This window comes from Pan paniscus, chromosome 22 (genome assembly GCF_029289425.2).
Source record: "Pan paniscus chromosome 22, NHGRI_mPanPan1-v2.0_pri, whole genome shotgun sequence".
NCBI classification, from domain to species: Eukaryota; Metazoa; Chordata; class Mammalia; order Primates; family Hominidae; genus Pan; species Pan paniscus.
The window spans coordinates 40,221,886-40,249,660 of NC_073271.2; the positions used below are offsets into that span (position 1 = coordinate 40,221,886).

Genomic DNA, 27,775 nt, shown 5'->3' on the forward strand with positions numbered 1-27,775 from the left:
CATAAGACTGCTCCCGTGAGGTCACTGTTGGTCACTTCCTTTGGCCTGCCATTTGCACAGCACAATGGTTCTTCTGAGTGAGTATAAGCTGGCTGCATGTTAGATGTACCTGGGTCCCACCCCACTGTCAGAAGTATTTGAACCAGAGTGACTCCATCTTAAATAGGCACTGGGTAGAATGAGGCTGAGACCTACTGGGCTGTATTCCCAGGGTGTCAGGCATTCTAAGTCAAAGGATGAGACAGGAGGTCGGCACAAGGTACGGGTCACAAAGATCTCGCTAATAAAGCAGGTTGTGGTAAAGAAGCTGGGTAAAACCCACCAAAACCAAGATGGTGACAGGAGTGACCTCTGGTCGTCCTCACTGCTCCTTTTTTTTTTTTTAACATTGAGACGGAGACTTGCTCTGTCGCCCAGGCTGGAGTGGAGTGGCGTGATCTCGGCTCACTGCAAGCTTCGCCTCCCGGGTTCACACCATTCTCCTGCCTCAGCCTCCCGAGTAGCTGGGACTACAGGCGCCCGCCACCACGCCCGGCTAATTTTTTGTATTTTTAGTAGAGACGGGGTTTCACTGTCTTAGTCAGGATGGTCTTGATCTCCTGACCTCGTGATCCGCCCGCCTCGGCCTCCCAAAGTGCTGAGATTACAGGCGTGAGTCACCACACCTTGCCTTTTTTTTTCTTTTTTGAGACCTAGTCTTGCTCTGTCACCCAGGCTGGAGTGCAGTGGTGTGATATCAGCTCACTGCAACCTCCGCCTCCTGGGTTCTAGCAATTCCCCTGCCTCAGCCTCCCGAGTAGCTGGGATTACAGGCACACGCCTCCATGCCTGGCTAATTTTTTGTATTTTAGTAGAGACAGGGTTTCACCATGTGGCTGCTCTTTATACGCTGATTATAATGTATTAGCATGCTAAGAGACACTCTCACCAGCACCACGACAGTTTATAAATGCCATGGCAACATCAGGAAGTTACCCTATATTGTCTAAAAAGGGGAGGATGGCCAGATGCAGTGGCTCACGCCTGTAATCCCAACACTTTGAGAGGCTGAGATGGGCAGGTCACTTGAGACCAGGAGTTTGGAGACCAGCCTGGTCAACATGGCAAAAACCCTATCTCTACTAAAAATACAAAAATTAACCAGGTGTGGTGGTGCACATCTGTAATCCCAACTACTTGGGAGGCTGAGACATGAGAATCTTTTGAACCCAGGATTCGGAGGTTGCAATGAGCCGAGATCACACCGCTGCACTCCAGCCTGGGTGACAAAGTGAGACCTGTCTCAAAAAATAAATAAACAAAAAACAAATAAAGGAGGAACCCTCAGTTTCAGGAATTGCCCACCCCTTTCCCGGAAAGCTCATGAATAATTTACCCCTTGTTTAGCATATAATCAATAAATAACCGTAAAAATAGCCAACCAGCAGCCCATAGTTCTGCTCTGCCTATGGAGTGGCCATTTTTTTTATTCCTTTACTTTCTTAATAAACTTGCTTTCACTTTATAAAATCGTCCCAAATTCTTTCTGGAAGGAGGTCCAAGTACCGTCTTGGGGTCTGGATTGGGATCCCTTTGTGGTAAAACAACCCTTCCGTAACTGCTGTTAATGGGAAAAAACAGACTCTAGAATATTTAACGGAGGTTTATTCTGAGCCTGTACATGTGACTGTGGCCTGGAGAGAACGCAAACCCAGGAAGCCTTGAGCGAGTGGCCCCGAGGCGGCCGGGTTACAGCTTGACTGAGTGGCCCCGAGGCGGCCAGGTTACAGCTTGACTGAGTGGCCCCGAGGCGGCCGGGTTACAGTTTGGTTTTACTCATTTCAGGAAGACACAAGTTACAGGCCAAGACATAAACCAGAATGTGGAAGGTGCACACTGATTTGGCCTGAAAGGCAGGAGATCTTGGAGCCGGGTTTACAGGTCATAGGTAGGTTCCACGATTTTTTTTTTTTTTTTGAGACTGTGTCTCACTCTGTCGCCCAGGCTGGAGTGCAGTGGTGCGATCTCGGCTCACTGCAACCTCTGCCTCCTGGGTTCAAGTGATTCTCGTGCTTCAGCCTCCCAAGTAGCTGGGATTACAGGCGCCCACCACCATGCCTGGTGAATTTTTGTATTTTTAGTAGAGACGGGGTTTCACCATGTTGGCCAGGCTGGTCTTGACCTCCTGACCTCAAGTGATCCGCCTGCCTCGGCCTCCCAAAGTGTTAGGATTACAGGCGTGAGCCACTGCACCGGCTGGTTCTGCGATTCTTTAGTTGACGGTTGATTGAAAGCGTGAAGCTTTGTCTACAGAGGTGAAGTCGGCTGGAAGGAAGGCTGGAATTAAGAAGAGGGGTGTGGGGGCCGAGGCCCTTGGTTTGCAGATGAAGCTTGTAGATTGCAGCCCTCAGAGAGAATAGATGGCAAATGTCTCTTTTCAGACCTTAAAGGTGTCAGGCCCTCAGTTAATCTCTCCTAGGTCTGGAAAGTACTAGAAGGGGAAGTCCTGGCTGCATTCATGGAGATTCTCTACGGGTGCTAGTTTCTCTGAGAAAGGATGGTTCTGTGGGACCCTTTCAAAATATGTCAAAGAAATATATTTTAAGGCAAAATATTCTCATTTCCTTCAGAGTCTGCTATCCGTCATGTGATGCTATACCAGAGTCAGGCTGGAATTTGGTGTCTTATTGCCACACAGAGTGTGTTCCATCCATCTTAGGATCCTGATTTTAATGTCAGGGCTGGCCAGCTGTGCTTCAACTCTGAAAGGGAGGGTTGTGGCTGTAACCAGCAAAGGTCTGGCTGCTCACCGCTTAAAAAGAAGCCACGATGACAAGAGTGGGGTGTGATAGAAAGAGAGTGAGCTGCCGGGCGCGGTGGCTCACACCTGTAATCCCAGCACTTTGGGAGGCCAAGGCGGGCAGATCACGATATCAGGAGATCGACACCATCCTGGCTAACACGGTGAAACCCCGTCTCTACTAAAAATACAAAAAATTAGCTGGGTCTGGTGGCAGGCCCCTGTAGTCCCAGCTACTCGGGAGGCTGAGGCAGAAGAATGGCGTGAACCCGGGAGGCGGAGCTTGCAGTGAGCTGAGATGGCACCACTCCACTCCAGCCGGGGTGACAGAGCGAGACTCCGTCTCAAAAAAAAAAAGAAAAGAAAGAAAAAAGAAAGAGCATGAGCTTTATTCTCATGCTATCAAGGGGGAGATTGGCCGGAATCCTTTCCAAAAATGGCCACTCTTCAATTTGTAGAGGGACGCGTAGAAGGGGTCTGGAATGCAGGAGAGGCAGGGGCTAGGAGGTGCCAGGTGACCTGCTCTGATGGCTTCTCTTGAGTTATTGTTCCATCTGTTACAGTAGGCAGCTGGTCAGACATGAGCAGGGCAGGAGAGGGCCCTCGCAACCAGGAATGTCAGGCGATCATCAGTGTTGGTCGGGTGGCTGTTAACTGTCTCTCTAAAATAATAATTGGTCACAGCCAATGCCAGGGAAAGGCAGCCTCCCAACAGACAGAAAAATCCTTCCCCATAAGACCTCAGGCATTGGGTGAGTGGGCTCAAGCGTGTGTATTAAAAGGCAAAATTGTGGAGTGCAACTGGTCTATGGCCTCCTAGGGACATTTGACAGGTAAGGGAACAACACCTCAGGTAAGCAGGCGTGCAACTCCAGTAAACACACAGCGCGTGCTCCTCCCGAGGGCTGGCAGCCGCTGCACATGTGGACAGCCCACCCCAAGGGAAGAATCAGGGGAGAAGGCAGGCCAGACCCCGGAAGCGTGCCAACATATAAAACCCCAAGTCGAAGGTCAAACCACACACCTGCCCTTCAAGTCACCCGCTCGGCCCCCTTCCAAGCGTCCTTTCCTTCCTTTCGTTCCTGCTCTAAAGCTTTTTAGTAAATGTCACTCCTGCTCTAAAACTTGTCTCGGTCTCTTCTTCTGCCTTCTGCCCCTCGGTCGAATTCTTTCTTCTGAGGAGGTGAGAATTGCGGCTGCCGCAGACCTGTACGGATTTGCCACCGATCACAGGTTTTGGTGCCGTGTCACTTGGATAACTTCCACCACAAACACATCTGGTGAAGGGGCTGCGCCATCGCGGGTCACCCCCAGATTAGAAATCAATCACAGTCAATCTTGCAGTGAGTCTTTAGCCAGGAGTGAGCTCTGGCCTCGAAGTAACCCGCCTGCTGGGGAAGGAATTCTGGAGATGCCTGGTTCGTCCCAGGATCTGGCCCCCAAAGCTTCTAGGAAATAGATGGCCAGACAGGTGAGCATGGTGTGCACTCAGCAAGCATCCAGATAAACAAATGTGCACAGGGCCCGGGAGCTGCAGGTGGGAGAGGGAAGGCAGTGGGCTCACAGCTCGCTCCCAGGCTGGATTTCAAGATGAAAGGAAGCACATCTGTAGTTTGCTCAAAGCCATGTCTTGAGACTGGGGAGAAAGGAGGAAAGAAAGGCCGTGTTAAAACACAGTTCGAAGCTGAGCTGCTCGGTGACATAACGAGGCCTGTGTGACCACCCAGGAGGAGGTTTTTCAGGCTTCTCTGGGGTGGACATGGCCAAGCGGGGGTCACTTCAGTTGGCTGGGGACTTCGGGTTTTATTTTTGGTTTACACTGGCCTGGGATGGAACTGGGCAGTTCTAACGTGACTAGGTGTGTACTGGTGGCTTCACTCACCCAGGGCAGGCAGGCACCTGGAACCAAGACTCAGAAAGAGGCAGGAAGGTGGAGTGAGAAGATGGAGCTATTAGGGGCGTGGCAGGGGCAGGTCAATCACCCCGAGGCTTCGGGGAGTTTCCTGGTCTCCGGAAGGGCAGTGTGCTCGCCCTCCCCTGTGCATGGTAAGAGTGCTATCAGGAGTGTCCGCTGAGCTGTGACTTTGCCGTGCCATGCAAATACTCACAGGCAGCACTACTGTCAGGAAGATGGAGGCTGGGCCGGGAGGCTTGCTTTCAAGGCCACGAGTGTCAAACCCACAAACCGCAGAGCAGAACAGCCTTGGCCAAGCGGATGAGGAGGGCCTCATCCTCCATCTCCCGCCACCATCCTCTTCCCAACTGAAGTCAGAGGCAGGGAGGTGGGAAGTCCTGTCAGAGGCGGGGAGGTGGGAAGCCCTGGGCCAGACAGCTGATCCAAAGCCGTTGGTTTTAGGTACCATCTCTTCAGTGTTTCTTGGCTGAGTAAACCAGCCCAATCTCTTTTTTATAAAGTGAGACCACAGGTTGGCCTGGGAATGGAGAGGAGTGAGGAATCTAGCTGTTCTGGGGCCCCGGGCTGTTCAGAATCCATTGTAAACCACTGGAAAGCAGGTTTGTGTACTTGTTTAACTGCATCTTGTGGCTGGTCATTGTCTCTGTCTAAGCTCTCACCCAGCCCGGCTGCCTTCCCTGAGTCCCCACCTGACCTGCACAACTGCTGAGGACGAAAGCCTGTGTCCCCGACATGCACGGGAGAGCAGTGTCTTCCCAGGCCCTAGAGTGCCTGGCTGTGTGGGCAGCCCCAGGGCACAGTCTTCTAAAGAACCTCATTGAGGGTCGGGGGTCGGGGGAGTGGGCTCCAGGGTCCACTCCCAACCTTACAGCTTTTACCTCCGGAATCCCCAGGGTTCTGTCAGGAGGGTGCCTGAGTGGCTTACAACAAGAACTTTGCCTATCCCTTTACTGTTTGCAAAACACCATCTCAAAAATCAGTCAACATGGATTCCAAGTTTTGCCTTAGGCCACACGGGATGGAGTTGCCCCCGGCTGGAAGACAGGACCTTTATCCCCAGTGCCACAGGAGGATTCCCCTGTGTGGCCTCCCCACCGGCTGTGCCCTAAGATCAGTGCTGTGTGCACAGCCCAGCAGAGGAGCCCAGGAGACTCCAGCAGGCAGGGAGCTGCTGCCCCAGGAGCACATTCCAGCATCTGGAAACACCTCCCACTGCAGCTGCAGGGTAAGTGCCTGGAAGAGAAGGAAAAGAAAGAGGAGGAGGAGGAGGAGGAGGAGGAAGAGGAGGAGGAGGAGGAAGAGGAGGAGGAGGAGGAAGAGGAGGAGGAGGAGGAAGAGGAGGAGGAGGAGGAAGAGGAGGAGGAGGAAGAGGAGGAGGAGGAAGAGGAGGAGGAGGAAGAGGAGGAGGAGGAGGAAGAGGAGGAGGAGGAGGAAGAGGAGGAGGAGGAGGAAGAGGAGGAGGAAGAAGAGGAGGAAGAGGAAGAGGAGGAAGAGGAGGAGGAGGAGGAAGAGGAGGAGGAGGAGGAAGAGGAGGAGGAAGAGGAGGAAGAGGAGGAGGAGGAAGAGGAGGAGGAGGAAGAGGAGGAGGAGGAGGAAGAGGAGGAGGAGGAAGAGGAGGAGGAGGAGGAAGAGGAGGAGGAGGAGGAGGAGGAGGAGGAAGAGGAGGAGGGCCGTGCCCACGCTCATGGCAAGCGTCACCCTGGAGCTTTCTGTCTCAGTCCAAGCACATCCACCTGCTCTTCCTCACTGCATTCTCCCAGGGGCCCCTGGCTGCACACAGGCATGGCCTGCATTTGCATAGAGGTTCTGGGCCCTTGGTGGAGGGACTGGCCTGCCCCATCTTGGGTCCTGGCCCGGTGTTGTGGCTGCCAACCTGCCCTCAGAGCTTCACGGGAACCGAGGGCTCAGGCTCTGAGTGGAGTCCGGGTGGGCCTGGGCAGCCTTTGCCGGAGAGGCTCCTTCCTGACGTGGCTCTGCTGGAGGAGAAAGTGTCAGTTCCTCTCTCAGGCCCTGTAGACAGGTGTCCAGGTAGACAGGAAGTTCCAGAGGTGATTTTAGCTCAGTCTGTTACTTTTCTCCCGGCAGGCTGGCTTTACTGTGGTTGTCCCTGTGGCCGTTGGCTGATGTTGCTGAAATTCCAGGGCTCTGGAGTGTCCACATGTCCACGGGATGGGAAGCCTGTTGCAGACCAGCCACCATGTCCCTGCGGCTCAGGACCACGATCCTGAAGCCCAGAGTCCTGCCCTGGGAGCAGGTCTCAGTCAGGACTGACTCCTGAGAAGAATGAGAGGGGAAGTGCCTCCAGGCCGGGATGCCAGCTATAGCAGCGCCCTCCAGCAACGTCCTGGAGGAAGCACCTCATTCGTGCCAAACTCACTAATTCTAATTCGTCATCGTGATTCTTCACAATGAAGAAAAACTCCAAGCCAGTGCCTTCCTGGGGCATGGCAGGCCTCCCTCTGGTCTGAGCAGGCAGCTGTGCCCAGACCTGGGCTCTTCCGAAGGCATGTGACTCCCTTGCACACAGCCGGGTTCTGCTTGATGCTTCTTCACGGTGGAGGCAGAGAGGTTCCTGGGGTTACCCCATCATCAATAATTTCATTGTTGATACTTTTTTTTTTTTTCAGATGGAGTCTTGCTCTGTTGCCCAGGCTCGTGGCGCGATCTCGGCCACTGCACTGCGCTGCAACCTCCGCCTCCTGGGCCACGAGTGTCAAACCCGCCTCCTGGGCCACGAGTGTCAAACCCGCCTCCTGGGTTTAAGTGTCAAACCCTCCTCCTGGGCCACGAGTGTCAAACCCACAAACCGCAGAGCAGAACAGCCTTGTTCTGCTGCCTCAGCAGCCACCATGATTCTCCTGCCTCAGCCTCCCGAGTAGCTGGGATGACAGGCACCCACCATCATGCCTGGCTAACTTTTTTGTAGTTTTGTAGAGATGGGGTTTCGCCATGTTGGCCAGGCTGGTCTTGAATGCCTGACCTCAGATGATCCACCTGCCTCAGCCTCCCAAAGTGCTGGAATTACAGGTGTGAGCCACTGTTTCCAGCCTTTGTTGATACTTTCTAAACCATCCCTCCTAAGCCTGGGTGGCTTGCTGCCTGCAGGGCTCCTGACCTCAGTGGCTGACTCCCCACACCTGACTCCAGCCTGTCTCCCTGCCTGCTTACCTGGCCGGGTTTTTCCCATTTCGATCCCTGCAGAGGACAAATTAAAGTGAAGATTGTCACCTGTGGGTGGCTTGGGAGAATGAGAGGCAGAGAGGGTCAAAGTGATTGAATTCTGGGTTCAGGAAAAAGGGATATGGGTAATGTGTAAAAGAAGAAAAAAATACAGATGATTTGGTTAAAAGCAATTTGATCAAACACAAATTACTCAAAAGGATTTCTTGGCAGAAATGAAAGATTATTTGAACAATAATGTTTGACAATATCCAATCTCTATCTGGTAATTATCTGGATTTATCCAACCATAGGGTATTATTTCTAAATACCTAAATTAGTGGAATACCTAAGAAAAATGTTATCTTGACTTCTTTTGTTGTTGTTGAGATGGAGTCTCCCTCTCTCACCCAGGCTGGAGTGCAGTGGCATGATCTCAGCTCATTGCAACTTTTGTCTCCCGGTTTTAAGCAATTCTCCTGCCTCAGCCTCCTGAGTAGCTTGGATTACAGGTGCCCGCCACCACACCTGGCTAACTTTTGTATTTTTAGTAGAGATAGGGTTTCACCATATTGCCCAGGCTAGTCTCAAACTCCTGACCTCAGGTGATCTGCCCACCTCGGCCTCCCAAAGTGCTAGGATTACAGGACCACACCCAGCCAATTGACAAATTATTTTTAATTATTATTATTATTTTTTTAGATGGAGTCTTGCTCTGTCACCCAGGCTGGAGTACAGTGGTGCCATCTGGGCTCACTGCAAGCTCCGCCTCCCAGGTTCACACCATTCTCTTGCCTCAGCCTCCTGAGTAGCTGGAACTACAGGCGCCTGCCACCACGCCCGGCTAATTTTTTGTATTTTTAGTAGAGATGGGGTTTCACCATGTTAGCTAGGATGGTCTCGATCTCCTGACCCCGTGATCTGCCCGCTTCGGCCTCCCAAAGCACTGGGATTACAGGCGTGAGCCACCGCACTGGCCTGTTTTTAATTTTTATTTATTTATTTATTTATTTTGAGATAGGGCCTTGCTCTGTCACCGAGGCTGGAGTGCAGTGGCACAACCATGGCTCACTGCAGCCTCGACCTCCCTGGGCTCAGCTGATCCTCCCACCTTAGCTTCCTGAGTAGCTGGGATTACAGGCACACGCCGCCACAACCAGCTAATTTTTGTATTTTTTGTAGAGAGAGGATTTCACAATGTTGCCCAAGCTGGTCTCAAACTCCTACACTCAAGCGATCCTCCCGTCTTGGCTTCCCAAAGTGCTGGGATTATAGGCGTGAGCCACCATGGCGGGCTGACAAATTAGCATATAAAATATGACTTAATTGTGGATTTTTATAGTTATGGACCCTAATGGGCATAATGAAAGTTATGTATGGAAGCACAGCTCAGAGCAAAAATACTTAGAGTGAACCATGGTAATAAGGCTTCGGAGTCCTTTATTTATGTATTTATTTATTTGAGATGGTGTCTCACTCTGTTGTCCAGGCTGGAGTACAGTGGCACAATCACAGCTCACTGCAGCTTCGACTTCTCAGGTTCAATGGATCCTCCCCCTTCAGCCTCCTGAGTAGCTGGGACTACAAGTGTGCGCCACCATACCCGGCTAATTTTTTAAAAATGTTTTACAGAGATGGGGTCTCACCATGTTGCCCAGGCTGAGATTATTTTTATTAAAAAAAAAAAAAAGATTGCAATATGAACTCTCCTCCTTCCTAAAAAGATGATGCAGACTTTTTTTCCTTTCAAATGAAGAGGTTTTATTGGAAGCTGCACAGAGAACACAGTCAGTCACGAGAGCAGAAGGAGCAGGTTCCAGGATTCTGGGGAGATAAGGGTACAAGCTGAGAACTCCCCTGAGAAGTCTGTGTGCAGACAGCCCCGGGTGATCCTGGCTGTCCAAGGGCTGAGGGCGGGTTGGGAAGGGCCCTCATCACCCCAGGGGCCAGCTCCCCACACAGCAGCTGAGTAGCACCCAGAGAACCTGGATCTTCACTCAGGGTGGCTGGCAGCAGAGCCACAGCCCAGGCCACCAAAGCCACCAGAGCCCCTGTGTGGCAAGGCTCATGATGCCAGGGTGGTGAGTTGGTTGCTGTTCTCAGCAGGATCCTGGGTGTAAACGGCCATGCCTGTCCAGCACGGCTTATGGGGCTGAGCATGTGAGAACTTGTGTGGCCTGTGCCTGTGCAAACGCGTGTGCCCTGGGTATCACACCCAGAGCCCTGCTGTGTGAAGAAGCCTCAGTCATCACGTGTGAGCTCACAGTGGGCTGGTCATGGGGCCCCTTCCACATGGTGCACTGCTGCTGCAGGAATTGCTGTGTCTGCAAATTCTGGACATACCAGACCCTAAATAGAATGCTGGGAGCAGGCAGGTTACAGAAGCCTCCGAGTGCGGCAGCTCTATGGGAACTGGGGTGCTTCACTTACAAGTATTTGAGGTATTACAATGTATCCTTTTTTTTTTTTTTTTTTTTTTTTGAGACGGAGTCTTGCTCTGTCACCCAGGCTGGAGGGCAGTGGTGCAATCTCGGCTCACTGTGACCTCTGCCTCCCGGGTTCAAGCAATTCTCCTGCCTCAGCCTCCTGAGTACCTGGGATTACAGGCGCCTGCCACCGTGCCCAACTAATTTTTTTCTTTCTTTCTTTTTTTTTAGTCAGAGTTTCGCTCTTGTTCCCAGGCTGGAGTGCAATGGTGCCATCTTGGCCCACTGCAACTTCTGCCTCCTGGGTTCAAGCAATTCTCCTGCCTCAGCCTCCCGAGTAGCTGGAATTACAGGCATGCACCACCACACCTGGCTAATTTTGTATTTTTAGTAGAGATGGGGTTTCTCCATGTTGGTCAGGTTGGTCTTGAACTCCTGACCTCAGGTGATCTGCCCACCTCAGCCTCCCAAAGTACTGGGATTACAGGTGTGAGCCACCGTGCCTGGCCAATTTTTGTATTTTTAGTGGAGACGGGGTTTTACCATCTCGGCCAGGCTGGTCTTGAACCCCTGATCTCGTGATCCACCCACCTAGGCCTCCTAAAGTGCTGGGATTACAGGCATGAGCCACCGCACCCGGCCCGTTTATTTTGTTTGTTTGTTTGTTTAACTCCCCCTGCACCTCCGCCAAAAAAAAAAAAAAAAAAGAAAAAGAAAAACTAACCTGTGACTCTGAAGTGTCTGGTAGCCAGGTGCGGTGGCTCACACCTGTAATCCCAGCACTTTGGGAGGTCGAGGTGGGCAGATCATTTGAGGTCAGGAGTTTGAAACCAGCCTGACCAACATGGTGAAACCCTGTCTCTACTAAAAATACAAAAATTACCTGGGCATGGTGGCGCACACCTGTAATCCCAGCTACTTGGGAGGCTGAGGCAGAATTGCTTGAGTCCGGGAGGCAGATGTTGCAGCGAGCAGAGATTGCACTCCAGCCTAGGTGACAGAGCGATACTCTGGCTCAAAAAAAATAAAATAATAAAGTCTCTTGCCTTTGGAGTCGGGCATGAAATCTTAATCCGTGAATTTTCTACCTGAGCCATGGTGGGCCACTGACCACCTTCGGCCTGGATGGAGGCTGGCCCCCAGAGGGTCACCAAGCTTTGCCAGTGCTCCCTGGCCTGCGTGGGGCCTGGCTGAGGGCGAGGGCAACAGGAATGCATTGTGTCTGGGGCTGAGCACGACTTGCGGTGCCTGGGCCCTTTGAGCCTGGTGACTCCTGAGTGTGACTCCTGAGTCTGACCCCATCACCCGTGTGGGCTGACACCAGCACCTTCCACGCTGTGCTTCTGTGTTTGCCGCCGGTCTCCAGGAGTGGCCGCTTCTCCATCAAATAATACTCCAGTCTTCATGCCCATGGCTTCCCCCAGACCCCAGCCCAGCCAGAGAACAAAGGCTCCATTTTCCCTCCCTTGCAGCTGCGGTGGTTGCCACCACATGGAAGGCCCAGAGGAAGGGGGGTCTGGAGTGGCCTGGAGCTGTGGCCTCCCCAGGCTACGGCCAGGCCCGCCAGGAGGAAGCCCCTTGCAGGCTCTAAGGTTAACGCCGCCAAACCAGGTCCTGATCCTGAGAGGCTGGCTCAGGATGAGGATGGGCGGTGGCGTCATGCACGGGCACCTGAGGTCCCTGGCTGCTGCGGCACGGAGAGGCCCCCACGGAAGGACTCCGCAGGTGCTGGAGCTCGCTCCCTGCATGGACAGCTGCAGCCTGGGCAGGGATAGGGGAGCAAAGCTGCAGGCCCGGCTCATCATGGAAATTCAGACCGGTGAGCCATGGAAGGACATCGCCAAGTCCATGTAGGGTGAGCTGGGGACAGCATGGGGAGTGGGAGGGGGGACAGTGGGGAGAGGGGAGAGCGGGGTGAGCTGGGGACAGCATGGGGAGGGGGACAGTGGGGAGGGGGGAGAGTGGGGGGAGCCTGGGGACAGCATGGGGAGTGGTGGGGGTGGGGGAAGGTGGAGGGAGGGCAGTGCATGGAGGACAGTGGAAGAGGGAGGCAGTGGTGACAGTGGAGAGGGAAGACAGTGGGGAGGTAGAAGGGAGGAGGGTAGGACAGTCCAGCCCCCATTGGCAGGGGCAGCTGGGGAGAGCAGGCCCCGCCTTTGTGTGCCCCAGGGCCTGGGCCTGCCTGGTTAAGAGTCTGCACACTCCTAGAGCTGGAGCTTCTCAATGTCGCTCTTGCAAGGTGACCCCACACTCCGCTGGGGACAACGCAGGGGGCCCAGGGGTCCTCCCTGGGAAAAGTGTGCTGTGCCCCGCCATAGGGTTCGTGGCAGAAGCCCCTCCCCTGAGCTCAGGCCTCACCTCCGGCCACTGAAGACAAGGAGATGCAGAGAGGAGGCCTCTGGAGTCTTGCCCCTCACCCCTGCACCCCTGCAGCACAGGCAGGGCGTGGCAGCCTTCTTGGAGGTGCCCAGGCCTGGACAGCTATTCCAAAGCCATAGCTGCCCTCCCCAGGGTGGGTCGCTTGGTCTTAGGAGCATCCAAGCTGCAGAGCCCAGTAGACAGAACCTGGATCCAGCGCCTCACTTTACAGGAGGGGAAACTGAGGCACAAGCATGTGCTACCTGGCTCGGGGGCCAGCAGGCAGCCTTTTCCCTTCTGTCACCTGCCCTAGGGATGGACCGCCCCATCTGCCAGCCTTGACTGGAGCCTCCCTGGTGGATGTTTACCGCACACCTACTACGTGCAGGGTGGTGCAGCTGGCGAGAGTCCCCTCTCCTGTTCCACAGACCGGCAAGGTTCCCCTGAGCCCTGGGGCAGGCAGGACCTTTGGCTGGAGGTGGGTGTGCAGGGCAGGGTCTCTGAGGGGAGACCTCAGACTGTGGTCTTGCGGGTGGACGCTTCTCTCTGTCGGGGCCTCCCGTGTCCAGAAGATGTTGAACAGCATCTGAGGCTTCCACCCGCTGAAGCCAAGGAACAGCCCCCAGCTGTGACAACCCAAAATGCCTCCAGACCTGGCCCCATGTCTTCCAGGGGGACAGAACAGCCTGGTGTAGGGCAGGGTCCCCTGAGCAGGAGTGGCACCTGTTCCTGCTCAGACCACAGACAGCTGAGCTGGCTGCGCCCAAGACTCCCTGCACCCGCCGAAGCCACAGGATACAGGCACGATTTGCATCTTACTCTCTTAAGTCAGGTTTCTGGAGATGGCTGTCCCAACACTGGAATCCAGCCTGTCTATAGCAAGGGAGAAAGAGGAAGCTGATGTCGGGCTGAGAGGGGCAGGCGTTACAGGGTGGGTCTCACAAATGCCGACGTGACAGGCAGGGCTTCTGAGGGGGCTTCAGGGACCAGCAGGGAGGCGAGACTCAGGCACTGACCCGCAGAGGGCATGGCCTTGGACGCACAGTGGTGACAGCAGCCTCCAAGTGTCCCCCGTGCCCTCAGGCATGAGGGATAGAAGCTTCTGGGGCCCCTGCCTCTTTCCTGCCCGTCCCCTGGTGAAGGAAAATCGCGTCCGATGGGAAAAGCTGGGGCCAGACTCCCTCTCCCTGCATTAGTGTCGCCGTCCTGCCTGTGAGGTCCCCGGGCCCAGGGCACCTCCCGGGACACCCGAGTGGAGATGCACGACCCTCAGTCCTGGGGCTTAGGACCTCTGGGTGCCCCCGCAGGTCCGTCCTGGAGTCACTTCACAGTCACTGCAAATGGGCACCACACCCCACTTTCCAACGCCCCAACTTTCCACACCCAAGCAGCTCCTTGTCCCTGCCGATCAATGCCCGGTGATGACAACTGTTCTTTTATAAACACCACACATCTTCTAATGCTTTCATGTTAAAAGCGGGAGTGGATCCCACATTCACCTAAAGGCCCAGGTAGGGAGTTTTTTTGCAGAAAACCAATTTCTTGTAACAAGTACTGGAACCTCATTGTAGCCATGAGTCCTCACTCTTCCTTTTGTTCTAAGTCTGGGTCTGAGAAGTGCAGGCCTCACACAGCTGTCAGTTCCAAGTGACCAGGGCTGTAACAGGTCCTGGCTGACCCTGGGAATGTCAGGGGATTCTGGGAAGTAAGAAGGAGGGGCATTTGCCCATAGCCCCGGGGCAGACAATGTGTCCCAAGGGCCAGGCCAGGCTGTCTACTCCATCTCCCTGGGGCGAGTGCACCTCGGGTCACCTGGCAGCATCCTTTCCAGCCCTTCTGGAGACAGTCAGCAGCTGATTCATTCCGGGAACCAGCATGGCAGGTGCCGGGGCTGGTCAGGGCCCAGGGCTGTACCCCTCAGCACTGGGCCACCCCGTCTCCTGCTCCCTTGGGACTGTTGGGCTCCGAGGAGCCTGGCGCTGGGGTCGGAGGTCTTCATCAGGACCCTGGGGACCCTCAGGGTTGAGTGGGGTGGGGCTGCTGAGGGTGGTGGGGGCCGGGGGAGCCACCTCTCACTTTGGGGATCATTGCTGAGGTGAGAAGGGGGACTGTGGCCACTAGGTGATACCCTCTCCATGCACCTAACTGCTGCTCAGGACTCTGGGGACCGTGTTGCCAGGCCTGCGCCTGCTGGACATGGGCGTCTCCAGCCCTGCTGGGCTGTGTCTTTCTCGCTGCAGAGCCAAGAGCCCCGGCAGCCCCTGTAGCCAAACACGGCCCTGGCACAGCCTTTCTTCTGGCAAACTCCACCCGTGCGTCTTCCAAAGGTGGCTCAACTTTTCACCGGAACAGCCGAGGGACATTGTTCCTCCCAGGGAATGTGGCAGAGGACACTGAAGCCCAGCGGGGACTTCCGGGGGCTCCTCGGTGTGGACGGCTAACTACACTTGTGGGCACACACATGCGTGGGTCCTGTGGCTTCCGGGCGGGAGGCAGGTTGGGAGCGTTCAGGGCAGAAGAGCTCCTGTGACCGTGTCCCCTGCAAACAGCCTCGCGTGACCCCAGCAGCACAGAGGCCGTCCTGGAAGAGCGGACGCCCAGTCTTCTTTTTAAACCAAACACCCTTCGGTCTCAGGATCCCGCATCCCACGGGAAGACCCACAGTGGGTCTGGGGTACTGGGAAGAGCCTGGTGCTGAATCCCGCACGCTCCGGGTAGAGACAGCCCATCACCAGTCCCTTCCTGTGGGTGACTGGCAGTGACAGCGGGGAGCCCACTCACTTGGGGACATTTGCCTTTGGTGTGGATGACGCTTTTGAAAGGGTCTCATTCCAGGATCACAGCCAACGCCAGCAGGTTCTCCCTGGGATCCAGCAGTGGTCCTTCTGGGGGCTGCCCCAAGTGCTCCCCTGCAGTCTGGGAGTCCATTCTCAAGCTGCCACCTGGCCTCTCATGGTGGCGTCTCACGGAAGCCCTGTCCACGCTCTGGGCGGTGAGCTCCGGTCAAACGTGGCCTTGGAAGGGAGATGAAGGAGAGAGAGGAACATGAAGCACCCCTTTCCATTCTGCAGGCAGACGTCGGTTTTCTCAGGACTCAGCTTGGTGGAAACAAAGCGTTTAAAGCTTCGGAAACAGCGGCCTGTACAGGGAACTTCGACTGGCTCTGACAGGAACAGGCCTGCCGTGTTTTTAGCAAGCTGTGTTCCTGCATCATCTGGATGGGCCAACCTGGCCTTGGAAGTGCGTTTCTGCGGTCGGCCATCAGCTCGCCTGGGTCCACAGGTGACACCACAGCGTGGTGGCTGCGCACACCCTGAGCCCACTGTCCACGGGGAACCCCTTCTCCTGGGTGGCAAACGGGGCTCAGAGGGGATCCTGGCCCATGGCGGGGAGCCCGGCTGGCCTGCCTGCGAAGCCCAGCGCCCCTTGCAGCCAGAGGCACCTGCCAGGTGGGTGACCGGGTGTGGACATTTTTCCCAAATTGGACAGGAATCCACATCTGTGTTGCTCCTGGAACTGAGGGGCAAACCTCCACCAGGAGACAGGGAGCCGCCCGAGAGCTGCAGGAGTGGCTGCCACAGAGAGAAGCTGGCGGTGCCCGGACCCGCTCCGGACACCCCACAGGGGCTGGGCGCCGATGCCTGGACCCACCCTGGACACCCCACGGGGGCTGGGCGCCGGTGCCCGGACCCGCTCCGGACACCCCACAGGGGCTGGGCGCCGATGCCTGGACCCACCCTGGACACCCCACGGGGGCTGGGCGCCGGTGCCTGGACCCGCCCTGGACACCCCACGGGGGCTGGGCGCCGGTGCCTGGACCCGCCCTGGACACCCTGGTCGGGGCTGGGCACTGGGGAGCGTGGGGGTCTAGCACTCGTCTCTCTGCTTCTGTGCATGTTGGGAAAATCCCATCGCAGTGTGACAAAGTGCACACCAGGATGCCATCCCATGCCAAGGGGAGGCTGCAGGAAATGCCGTGCGCACCATCGAGGGCTTCGCTGCATCTCCAGGAACAACAGTTGTTCAAGGCAAGGGACTTTTGCCTTTTGAAAGTTTTTTGAAACTCTGAAAGACAGCTGGCAGCCAAGCCTCCCCTGGGCCCCCCAGAACCTGCTGCTTCCCACGGCAAACTCACCAGTGAGCTGTCTCCGGACTCACAGCCCAGGCACCTGGAGGACAAACCAAAATGGTCAGGACAGCAGCGACGGGGGGTGTCCCTAAAGCCCCTGGTGTTCCTGAGCTCTCAGCAGCCCCCTAAACACCCTACTTGGAAGTCTCCCCGAGGCTCCCAGCTCCAGGCGGGGAAAGCACTCACAGATGAGGGGCTCCCCAGGCCACGTGGCTTTTGCGAAAGATCCTCTTAAAGGGGTACGTGCCTGGGAAGCACTTAAAATGCTGTGACCTGGATCTGGGGCCCTTCTGCGGCCCAGCCAGCAGTGGCATCATGGCCGTGGAAGATGTTTCTGCGATGACTGAGATTGGCCACAAATGGGAAAGCCACAGGGGCAGCCACAGGAGCCGCCCCTACTCCGTGGCCACTGCGCCTGCACTCCATTGACTGCCACCCTTGGGGGGTTCTGGGAAGAGCCCCCCCCGTCATCAGGACCATCACTGCAGCCAACGTTCAGGGCTTCCTGCGCCACTGCGTCCTGCTGCTGTGTCTTACATGGCTGAAACACAGACCTCTGGGCTCTGTCGCGGAGCTGGCCAGAGTCACAGACCCACAGGGCAGGAGTGCTCAAGGCAGCCTCAGCGGCTTCCCTGGAAATGACCACCACCCCGGCCTCTACATGCAGAAGCCACCCTGCCCACCCGACCTGCAGGGCAGACCTCGCAGCGCCCTTCTGGCTTGGCAGTGTCAGGAATGTCAGAGATGCTGGGTTTCAAAACCACTTTGTGGGATAGTTCGGGTTGCTAAGCCTCATGAATATTAGTGCTACCACAACAAAGTTTCTTTTTTTTTTTTTTTTTTGGGGGGGACGGAGTCTTGCTCTGTCGCCCAGGCTGGAGTGTAGTGGCGCGATCTCGGCTCACTGCAAGCCCCGCCTCCCGGGTTCACGCCATTCTCCTGCCTCAGCCTCATGAGTAGCTGAGACTACAGGCGCCTGCCACACGCCCGGCTAATTTTTTGTATTTTTAGTAGAGACGGGGTTTCACCGTGTTAGCCAGGATGGTCTCAATCTCCTGACCTCGTGATCCGCTCGCCTCGGCCTCCCAAAGTGCTGGGATTACAGGCGTGAGCCACCGTGCCCAGCCTACCACAATAAAGTTTCAAGCTAAATCAGTATCAGTGAGGGAAGTTAAAGCAGGCAAACGTTCACACCAACAGGACAAACACTAACATCCACAATACGGGGCCGTCTCTACCTGCATAGCTGTGTTGGAGGCATCGGTCCCTGCACACCCAGCCTATGGCCACCGCCACGACCACAAGCAGGCACAGGACAGCCAGGATGCTCCACGTGGCCGCGTTTTTCTCGCCGGTACTGACTGGATTCTCTGTGATCTTGTCTCTCTCTCCGATGTTATTTCCTAGAAGAAAGAGGAAAATAACCCGACTTAAAGGATCTTAGAGGAAAAGGGTCTTTTTTTTCATCCTTGAGTAGAAAGTGTTGCAGGGAAGTATTTATTCCAGAGAACTTCCCTGACATGATTTTGAGGTTTTAAAAACACCAAACTGATGAGACGAGGGTTTTCTCTTGCAGAGGGGCTTCATTTCCTGCAGGGATCTTGTTCCTCCCCGTCCTACTTGGGAGGGGCGATAACCCCAACCACAGCCAGGGGACCATAGGGCTGGGTATGGTGGGAAGCACAGGTTCTTACTGGATTTTTTTTCCTTTTTTTTTGAGGCAGAGTCTTGCTCTGTTGCCCACGCTGGAGTGCAGTGGTGTGATCTTGGCTCACTGCAAGCTCCGCCTCCCGGGTTCACGCCATTCTGCCTCAGCCTCCCGAGTAGCTGGGACTACAGGTGCCCACCACCACGCCCGGCTAATTTTTTGTACTTTTTTAGTAGAGACGGAGTTTCACCATGTTATCCAGGATGGTCTCGATCTCCTGACCTTGTGATCCACCCACCTCGGCCTCCCAAAATGCTGGGATGACAGGCGTGAGTCACCGCGTCCGGCCCTTACTGGATTTTTAAAAATCAAAGTGAGGCCAGGCACGGTGGCTCACGCCTGTAATCCCAGCACTTTGAGAGGCCAAGGCGGGTGGATCACCTGGGGTTGGGAATTTGAGACACACCTGGCCAACATGCAGAAACCTCGTCTCTACTAAAAATACAAAATTAGCCAGGCGTGGTGGTGCATGCCTGTAATCCCAGCTACTCGGGAGGCTGAGGCAGAATTGCTTGAACCCGGGAGGCAGAGGTTGCGGTGAGCCGGGATCGCGCCATTGTACTCCAGCCTGGGCAACAAGAGCGAAATTCCGTCTCAAAAAAAAAAAACAAAAAAAACAAAAATAAACAAGGTGAAAGCCACATAACATAAAATTAACCATTTCATTTTATTTATTGAGCTTTTGAGACAGGGTCTTGCTGTGTTGCCCAGGCTGAAGTGCAGCGGTGTGATCATAGATCACCGCCGCCTCGACCTCCTGGGCTCAATCAGTCCTCCCACCTCGGCCTCCCAAATAGCCGGGACTGCAGGTGTGCACCACCAGGCCTGGCTAATTTTTTTTTTTTTTTTGGTAGAGATGAGATCTCACTATATTGCTCTGGTTGGTCTTAGGGCTCAAGTGATCCTCTTGCCTCAGCCTCCTAAGTAGCTGCAACTATAGGTGTGCACCACCTTGCCCAGCCAAAATGAGCCACTTTATGCTTTATTTATTTATTTACTTTTTTCAGACACAGTCTTCCTCTGTCGCCCACTCTGGAGTGTAGTGGTGCGGTCTCGGCTCACTGCAGCCTCCGCCTCCCAGGTTCCAGCAATTCTCCTGCCTCAGCCTCCCGGGTAGCTGGGATTACAGGCACATGCCACCACACCTGGCTAATTTTTGTATGTTTAGTAGAGAAGGGGTTTCGCCATGTTGTCTAGGCTGGTCTCAAATTCCTGAGCTCAGATGATCCACCCACCTCAGCCTCCCGAAGTGCTAGGATCAGGTGTGAGCCACCCCTCCCGGCCCAAAATGAAGCATTTTAAAGTGAACAATTCAGGGTGCCAGTGCCATCATAACCACCACCTAATTCCAGGACCTGTAACCCCCAAAAGGGAACCTTGTGTCCATGAGCAGCCACTCCCCACTCTTCCCTGCCCTCTGCTGTCTTTCTGGGCAGTTCATCGGGGAGAATGGTCGTGTCCATTTCAGATGGACTGTGAGCCCGTGTCAGCAGCAAGAAGGAGCAGATCCAAATGAGGGGGTCTCAGAACAGCTCGGGCCTCTAATTTTTCTCTTAAATTTTGTTCTCATTTAGTGCTTCATGGCACTCCCTTCAAATTTCACCTTTAAAACTCTAGCTTGGACGTGGTGGCTCACACCTGTAATCTCAGCACTTTGGGAGGCTTAGGCAGGAGCATCGCTTGTGTCCAGGAGCGTGAATCTAGCCTGGGCAACACAGTGAGGCCCCATCGCTACAAATAATCAAAATTAGCCAGGCGAGGTGCATGTGCCTGTAGTCCCAGATACTCAGGAGGCTGAGGCAGGAGAATTGCTGTCCTCCTGCGCCAGAAGCCTCCAGTTTGCTTTGTGTCTCAGTGGCTCACCCTATTCTGGACACTTTGCATAAACAGAGTCCCACAGGCTTGTCCTCAGGTGTCTGGCTCTGTCACTCACATAATGGCCTTGAGGTTCTCCACGCCGCAGCGTGCGTCAGGACAGCTGCCTCCTTCCTTTTTCAGGCTAATTCTCCCCTGCACGCATGGATCACGTTTGGTGCATCCGTCCACCCACGAGGAACACTCGGGTGGTTCCCACCTTCTGGCTGCCATGGACATTCACGGACAGGCGTTTGAGTCCCTGTTCTGAATCCTCTGGGCTATATCCCTAGGAGAGAACTGCTGGGTCCTGCAGTGCTTCCACGCTGAGCTTTTCGAGGAACTGCCACAACGTTCCCCACGGCAGCTGCGCCCTTCTGCTTTTCCACCACGATGCACAAAGGTAACAATGCCTCTGGTCTCTGTGTGCAATGCCTTTGCCCTTCAGAGAGCCGTCCTCACCGGCAAACAATAAGCGGCATCCCCCTGGGAGCTTGTTCTGAATGCCCGGCGCGTCTCCAAACACACTTGGAGAAACCACCTGGACGGTGCTCAACCTTGAACCTCTGAAGCTTTTAGACACTGTCCCGATGCCAGGTGCCAGCCCAGAGCTTCAGGTGCAATGGGTCTGGGCATGGGGGCTTTCATAGGCTGCCCAGATGACCCCACTGTGTAGCCGGGGTTGAGACGACGGCCCTGGGAGAAGCTTCTGCTGCCACCTGGGCTGCTCTGCGGGGAGTATGCTGGCTGGAAGGCAGTTATCAGAGGCTGCTTTGGGAGCAGCCCCTCATCCTGCTGCACGCAGGTCACAGACTCTGAATGTTGAGTCAGAAGGGCAGAGCCCTGATTTCAAGAAAGAGAATGTCCGGCTCTGCTGGGGATCCTGGCAGCCAGGGTGGACTTCGAGGGTATGACCTGTGCAGGCTTCTGGGGTTGAGCTCAGAAAGGCCGGCAGGAGGTGCAATGCTTGTGGTCACTGTCTGGAATTCTTAATGCTCCCGAAACAAGGAGCCCTGCATTCTTGCTTTGCCCAGGGCCACACGGTGAGTCCTGCTGGCAGCCCCTTTCCTGCAGCCAGCAGGGCCCCAGGACCCCTCCTCGATCATCTCCTGCCTCCACCTTCTGCCTCTCATCCTGACACAGGAGATGGGGACACAAATGGGGAGGGCCTGTGTCCTCTACAAAGGAGTCCCCGTAGAGGAACCCCTTCCACAGGGAGGAGCCGGGCACCCTTTCCACAGGGAGGGGCTGGGCCAGCAGCCGTGCGCAGCGGGATTCCTGTGTCTGGGGGCTTCAGTCTTCTCAGGGGACACACGCCCAAGAGGCAGGGAGCTTGGGTGGGGGCTGCACAGCTGTGGGCTTCTGTTCTGGGCTGCTGCTGCCTAGTCCTGCGGCTTCTGAAGTGTTACCCAGCCTCAGAGTTCAGCCCTCATCTGTAAAGTAGGTTTAAGAAAACTGACTCCAGGTGAAGAAAATGGAGCAATATGCGCTGGGCACGGCACCCATTCCTGTTCCCGGAGACCGCGGTGGTTCTCACTGTGCGGCAGGTGCCTCTCACCTCCTCTCCCTTCCAACCACCTTTCGGGTGCTGAGCCGCGTCGAAGGGACTTTTTGTCTCCTGCCTCAGAGGCTCTCCCAAGCCAGCCCTGGCCCCACTGTCGGGCTCAGCTCAGCACGCAGGTGCCGGGACCTTACCTGTCTGGCTGCCGACAGTCAGGTTCTGCTGCAGAAGCACGTTCTCTATGCAGCAGCCAATGTTCACGCTGGGGGTCCGTGCGATCCTCAGCACGCTGACCACGTCATACAGGCCCCGCGTGTTCAAGAAGACGGTGTCATTCTGCAGAGCCTGGTCCAGCAGGCTGTTGTCCGTCTTATTGATCCAGTACACGTTGGGCCTGGGGTAGCCATTTATGGATGTACACGTGAAGGTGAGCTCATCCTGGGAGGGGCTGTGGGGGGTGCTGACGACGGGCACGCTGAAGTTTGCTGCAGGGGAGGGAAACAGGTTGTGAGAGATGCCAGGCCCTGCTGGTCAAGAAACAGAGGGTACACGGTGCCAAGGCTGGGTCAGAGGGGAGGCGGTCCATTGTGCCCCGACATGGGTGACAGGCCAGGACCAGGGCTGTGGTCTGAGCAACAGTCTCCGCCCTGTCCTGCCCAAGAGTCATCTCCCAAGCCAGTCCCAGTAGCCAGAGACCGCTGAGACTGTCGGGCAGTGACTGGCACCCACAGGCCCCCCACTCCACGGCCGTCGGCTGTGCCGGGACCCCCTCATTTGGATCTGGTCATTCTCACTGCTGACACAGGGGCTCACAGTCCATCTGAAATGGACACAGCTGTTCTCCCCAATGAACTGCCCAGAGCTCCTTGGTTGCCTCTTATTTTTCTCTTAAATTTTGTTCTCATTTAGTGCTTTATAGCGTTCCCTTCAAATTTCACTTTTAAAACTCTAGTTTGGGTGTGGTGGCTCACGCCTGTAATCCCAGCACGTTGGGAGGGTGAGGCAGGAGGATCGCTTGTGTCCAGGAGTTTGAGACCAGCCTGGGCAACATAATGAGACCCCATTTCTACAAATAATCAAAATTAGCCAGGCGAGGTGGCATGTCCCTGTAGTCCCAGATACTCAGGAGGCTGAAGCAGGAGAATTGCTTGAGCTCAGGAGGTCAAGGCTGCAGCGTGATCACGCTACTGCACTCCAGCCTGGGCAACAGTGAGACCCTGTCTCAAAAAACAAACTAACTGGCCAGGCGCGGTGGCTCACACCTGTAATCCCAGCACTTTGGGAGGCTGAGGCGGGCAGATCATGAGGCCAGGAATTTGAGACCAGCCTGGCCAACATGGTGAAACCCTGTCTCTACTAAAAATACAAAAATTAGCTGGGTGTGGTGGCACGTGCCTGTAGTCCCAGCTACTCGGGAGGCTGTGGAGAATTGCTTGAACCCAGGAGGCGGGGGTTGCGGTGAGCCAAGATCGTGCCACTGCACTGCAGCCTGGGTGACAGAGCGAGACTCCATCTCAAAAAACAAAAACAAAAACAAAAGCTAACTAACTCAAGAGGCAAAGACAGCAAGGGTAGGAGCTCTTCCGGGAAACCAAGCAGCCGCAGGTCATGCACTAAGGATTTTTCAGCTGTTTAGTTTCCCTCGAAGTTAGACAGAAGCCTGATAACACAGATGAGAATTTTCTTCACTGGAAGAAACAGTGAATGAGCCAAGGAGGGGGTTTCATGAACACTTGTCCAGGATGTGAGGCTGGGATGGACCCAGCTGTCCCCGCCTTGATGGTCCTACCTGCCACATGCAGTGTAACCTCAATGCTCAAAACCTCCTGGAATCCCAGGGATTGGCTCAACACCAGGCAGTGAAACTTCTGCTCGTCCTGGGGGGTGACGTTGAACAAGCGCAGGGAGAAGTCACCCCGCCGCATGCCGGCCGGTGACATCAGGGCTCGGTTCCGGTAGCGGCTGTCCACGTTTTCCAAGGAGCTGTTCTGTGGGATGTGGTAGGTCACCACGGTTTTCGACTCACTGGTTTGCCAATATACGTAAACATCATTTAAATCAAAACGGCTTCCTTCAGGGCAAGCGCAGCTGAGCTCCACATCGCTGCCTACCATCGCTCTGACTTCCTTCTCCTGAGTATCTGCAATGGCCCAAAAGATGCAAAATCTGTTTCTGGAGGCTGATGCCCAGGCCATGAAGCTACTCTATAGGGCAGGCTTTGGGTTTCAAGCCTCAAACACCAACAGTGGCTCAGAATTTATTAACAAGGCACATGTAGGAATGCAGTCAAACTTGAAAAACGCAGACATTTCATGGTGAGGTCCATGTCAGTCTTTGGCTTCGATGACACACTCCTGTTATGTAAGGGGCTGCCATGGGGAGGAGCGGCTGGATGGGGCCTGGCCGCTCAGTGTTATTTTTGTTACTCAGCACTACTTTTACTACTTCTCGGGAGTCTATAATTAATGCACAATAAAAAGTTCTTTAAGGGAAAGGCATTTAAGGGAAAAGAATTTCTCAGCAATTACATTATATTGCTACTCACTTGCAGTAGGAAAGCTGTCACAAATGTGGCAGACACAGGGTAGCTTTACTGTTTGTGCAGCTACGTAAATGCCTGTGGGAAAATCTTTTTTTTTGAGACGGAGTCTTGCTCCGTCACCCAGGCTGGGGTGCAATGGCGTGATCTCAGCTCACTGCAACCCCCGACTCTGGGGTTCACGCCATTCTCCTGCCTCAGCCTCCCAAGTAGCTGGGATTACAGGTGCCCGCCACCATGCCCAGCTAATTTTTTGTATTTTTAGTAGAGATCGGGCTTCACTATGTTGGCCAGCCTGGTCTCGAACTCCTGACCTCAGGTGATCCACCCGCCTTGGCCTCCCAAAGTGCTGGGATTACAGGAGTGAGCCACTGCACCTGGCACCTGCAGGAAAATCTGTGTGTGTCCCCTGCCCCCAAAGCCCTCTGGGCTGGAAGGCTTGGCAAGGTTTCGGGTTTGTGCTGCGGTGCCTCGTCCTTATTCCTGGCTCTTCCAGAGGCTGGTGGCTCTTAGGACTCAGCAGGGCTGCTGCCTGGGACAGGAAGACCAGGGGACCCAGGAAGCCCTGGCTCAGAGGAACTGCATTCTGCCCACAACAAACACGGAGTCAAACAAGAACTCCGGAGTTTGCAGAAGTGTTTCCCTTTAAGGAAACGCTTCTATCCTGTGCAGCAACCTAGGTTTAGGGTCCAACTGTCTCCAAAGGGCCACTTGAGAAGCAAGAAGGAGCCTGGTGAGGCTGCTCCCAGCGCCCTGCGGCCAGCAGTCCACACAGCCGGAGAGCCCATCTCTGAGCTGGGCGCCCCATGGCAAAGCACACCCTGAACTTACCGGCTCGAAGGCTGCTGAAGAGCAGGAAGAGCAGTCCAGGACTGGAAAAAACAACCAGAAAGGCAGGTGAGGCGGGGCCACCAGGGAGTTACCTGTATCTTCCAAACAGGAGCAGGCTGGTTCCCATGGGCAGGAGGTAGTTAGGCCCATCACAGAAATGTGAAGGCAGAGCCAGGAGCCTGCCTGCCTCTGTTCTCCATGGGAATTTGGGGTCCGGGGCCAGGACCACCACCCCCCTGCCCAGCACAGCAAGTCTGAGGGGCTGGCAGCCTCTCACCACTCTCTAGCTCTCGCGGTAACAAATCCCCAGAAACACAGTGATGCTGGCGTGAGGATGAAGGGGAGCGAGGGACGCCAGTGAGGCTGGTCTAGCCTTCCTGGGGACAGATGCCAAGAAGTTGTAGGAAATCAGAAAAAAAAAAAAGCTTTCAGGGCACATATAGTAGGAGCGTCACTTAAAATGCTGGGGAGATGGAGAACATCAGGCGTGCCCATGACAGGGTCAGGTGAGTGACGGGACAGCCCTGTGGGGAACGCGGATCATTTTGAAACCAAACCTGAGCTCCTCCTGTTTCAGATCCTGCTGCAGCTGGTGCCCCTGCCTCGGGCAGCAAATTCCCCTAGTGACTCCAATGCCCCTGCCATCTTGGGTCTGGGAGCCTTTGCACCCTGCACGCCACAGGCTCGCCACCTCCTCCCGCCAGCCCCCAGGATGCCTTCCCCACGTGGGGGCCCTTAGTGGCTGGGACCACTTTGGTAGCAGTGCTTACCCCAGCCCCCCAAACCATCAGTTTCTGGGGCCAGCTCCCCTTGAAGCAGGAGCCCCTGGAGCAGGGACATCTCCTTCTCTGATGTCCCTGCACCTCCAAGGTCTGGGAGATGCTCATCCCTCTTCTCTGTGGCCTCTGCCTGGGAAAGCTTGGGGGCTTTGTAAGTCAAAGGTTGGTCTTGTGGGAACCTCCCAGTGGGCTGTCCCTGAGCCCTGGAGCCACAGAAACCCCTGCCCCACCCACGATGGCCGTCATCTGAGTCTGCATGGAGGTGTGTCTGTGCCAAGTGAGCACACATGCACCAAGGCCTCTCCTGGCCACCAGGGGCTCTTGAAGCCTGCAGGCGGCCCTTCCTCTCTCTCCCACTCCCCCTGTTGGGGCCACCATTCTGGCTGGCAAGATGGCTGTGATGGCCTCCAGCAGGCCCCCTGCCTCCACCGGTACCTCCCTGCCTCCAGCCTTAGCCCCTTCAAGCATCTCCCCAGAGCCACCATCTAAACGACAGCTGTGAGAACCCCTCTGTGCCCCCATTTGTCTCCCACAGTGCCCATATTCATCACCAGCCCACAGGGCCCCTCCTGTCTATGGAGGCCTCCTCAGGACATCTGGGGGCTTCCTGGGCCAGGGTGGGGGGTGCCTGCTCCAGGCTGTTTCTGGCTTGTCCCCTCCCTGGGTGCTGCCTAAGCAGCGGCCTCTGTGTCCTTTCCTTGGACCCTCAGCACCCCTGCATCTAACCTACCCCCACCCCGAGCTTGCCTCAAGACCCAGCATGGACAGGGCTGCCTACCTGAAGGTGTGGGTGGCGGAGGGCTAAGACATTTGGGAGGGCTATGACATTCCCGGACCTTTAAATTCTTTCTCTCTAGGGCAGGATCATAACTGCATACACTTCTAATGGGGAGGGGACCTGGGGAGTGTGACTCCGGTGTGGCCCGGCTCTGAGCTGTGCGGGAGGCATCCCTGGGGTCAGGGGCCTCACAGGTTCACCCAGGGGAGCACAGGCTGCGGACCCTACAACGTGGGTTGCGAAGAGTATATTTTGGATATTTTCGCAAAAATCCAGGAGGAAGCTGTCACTCCTGGTTCAGGCAGCCCCGCCTTCCCCAGTGTGGATCGGCTGCCGGGCTGCGGGGAATCCCACGTGTGTGGGGGAGGGCGTGTCCGCAGACCGTGGGCACCAGCTGGCCTTGGAGAGCGCTCGGCCGGTCACCTCCCTCCTTCTCCCTTCTTCTAGGAAATCAGCAGTGCCAGGGAGTGGAAGGGGCAGCGCCCGTGCCCCGGCGTGCAGGGTGCGCCCGCCTTCCCTCCCTCCTTCCAGTGTTCGCGGTCCTCCTTCCCTGGCAGGGACCCCGCCCCCGAGCCCGCCCCCGCACGGCTGTGCGTCCTGCCGTGGGTCCCGGTGCCAGGCCCCGCCGCCCACTGCCGTCCACGCCCCGCCGGCCGCCCCGGCGCCTCCGCCGCCGGCTCCTCGGACCCGCACTGCCAGCCCGGCACCTCCAGGCGAGCCCCGCAGGCCCCGCGTCCGAGCCGAGCTGGGGACCCGCGGGCAGAGCCACCCCGCCCCTGACCGCGGCGCCTCCGCTCCTTCCCCGGCTCACCTGCCCAGCCGCATGGTGCGGGCGGAGACCTCGGGCCGCGGAGACCTCGGGGCGCGGAGAACTTGGGCCGCGGGAGACCTCGGAGAGGAGCAACCTCGGGGCGCGGGAGATCGGCTCTAACTGCGCTCCCGCCGCTCCCGAGGCTCTGAGCGCCCAGCGCGCGGCGTGCTGGAGGCAGCCGTGTCCCCGCCCCGTCCCCGCCCCGCCC

General features: G+C 55.9%; 1 protein-coding gene across 4 annotated transcripts; it reads right to left on the bottom strand.

Annotated features, from left to right (window-relative positions):
- ICOSLG (inducible T cell costimulator ligand) lies at positions 1 to 27,755 on the bottom strand. Of its 4 annotated transcripts, none has more exons than XM_014343152.4 (7): positions 27,568 to 27,748; positions 25,200 to 25,240; positions 23,619 to 23,969; positions 22,024 to 22,314; positions 18,005 to 18,169; positions 16,773 to 16,806; positions 1 to 4,415 (listed from the first exon to the last, which is right to left on the bottom strand). In XM_014343152.4, the coding sequence occupies exons 1-7, from the start codon at positions 27,579 to 27,581 to the stop codon at positions 4,397 to 4,399; spliced, it is 915 nt and encodes a 304-aa protein (XP_014198638.2). In that variant the 5' UTR covers positions 27,582 to 27,748; the 3' UTR covers positions 1 to 4,396. The 4 variants fall into 4 exon arrangements, with proteins under 4 accessions (XP_014198638.2, XP_014198640.2, XP_003823893.3 ...); XM_014343154.4 differs by lacking the exon at positions 1 to 4,415 and adding an exon at positions 8,326 to 13,510; XM_003823845.6 differs by lacking the exon at positions 1 to 4,415 and adding an exon at positions 14,088 to 15,651 and having other exon boundaries at positions 27,568 to 27,755.
- Between the last annotated feature and the right edge of the window lie 20 nt (positions 27,756 to 27,775).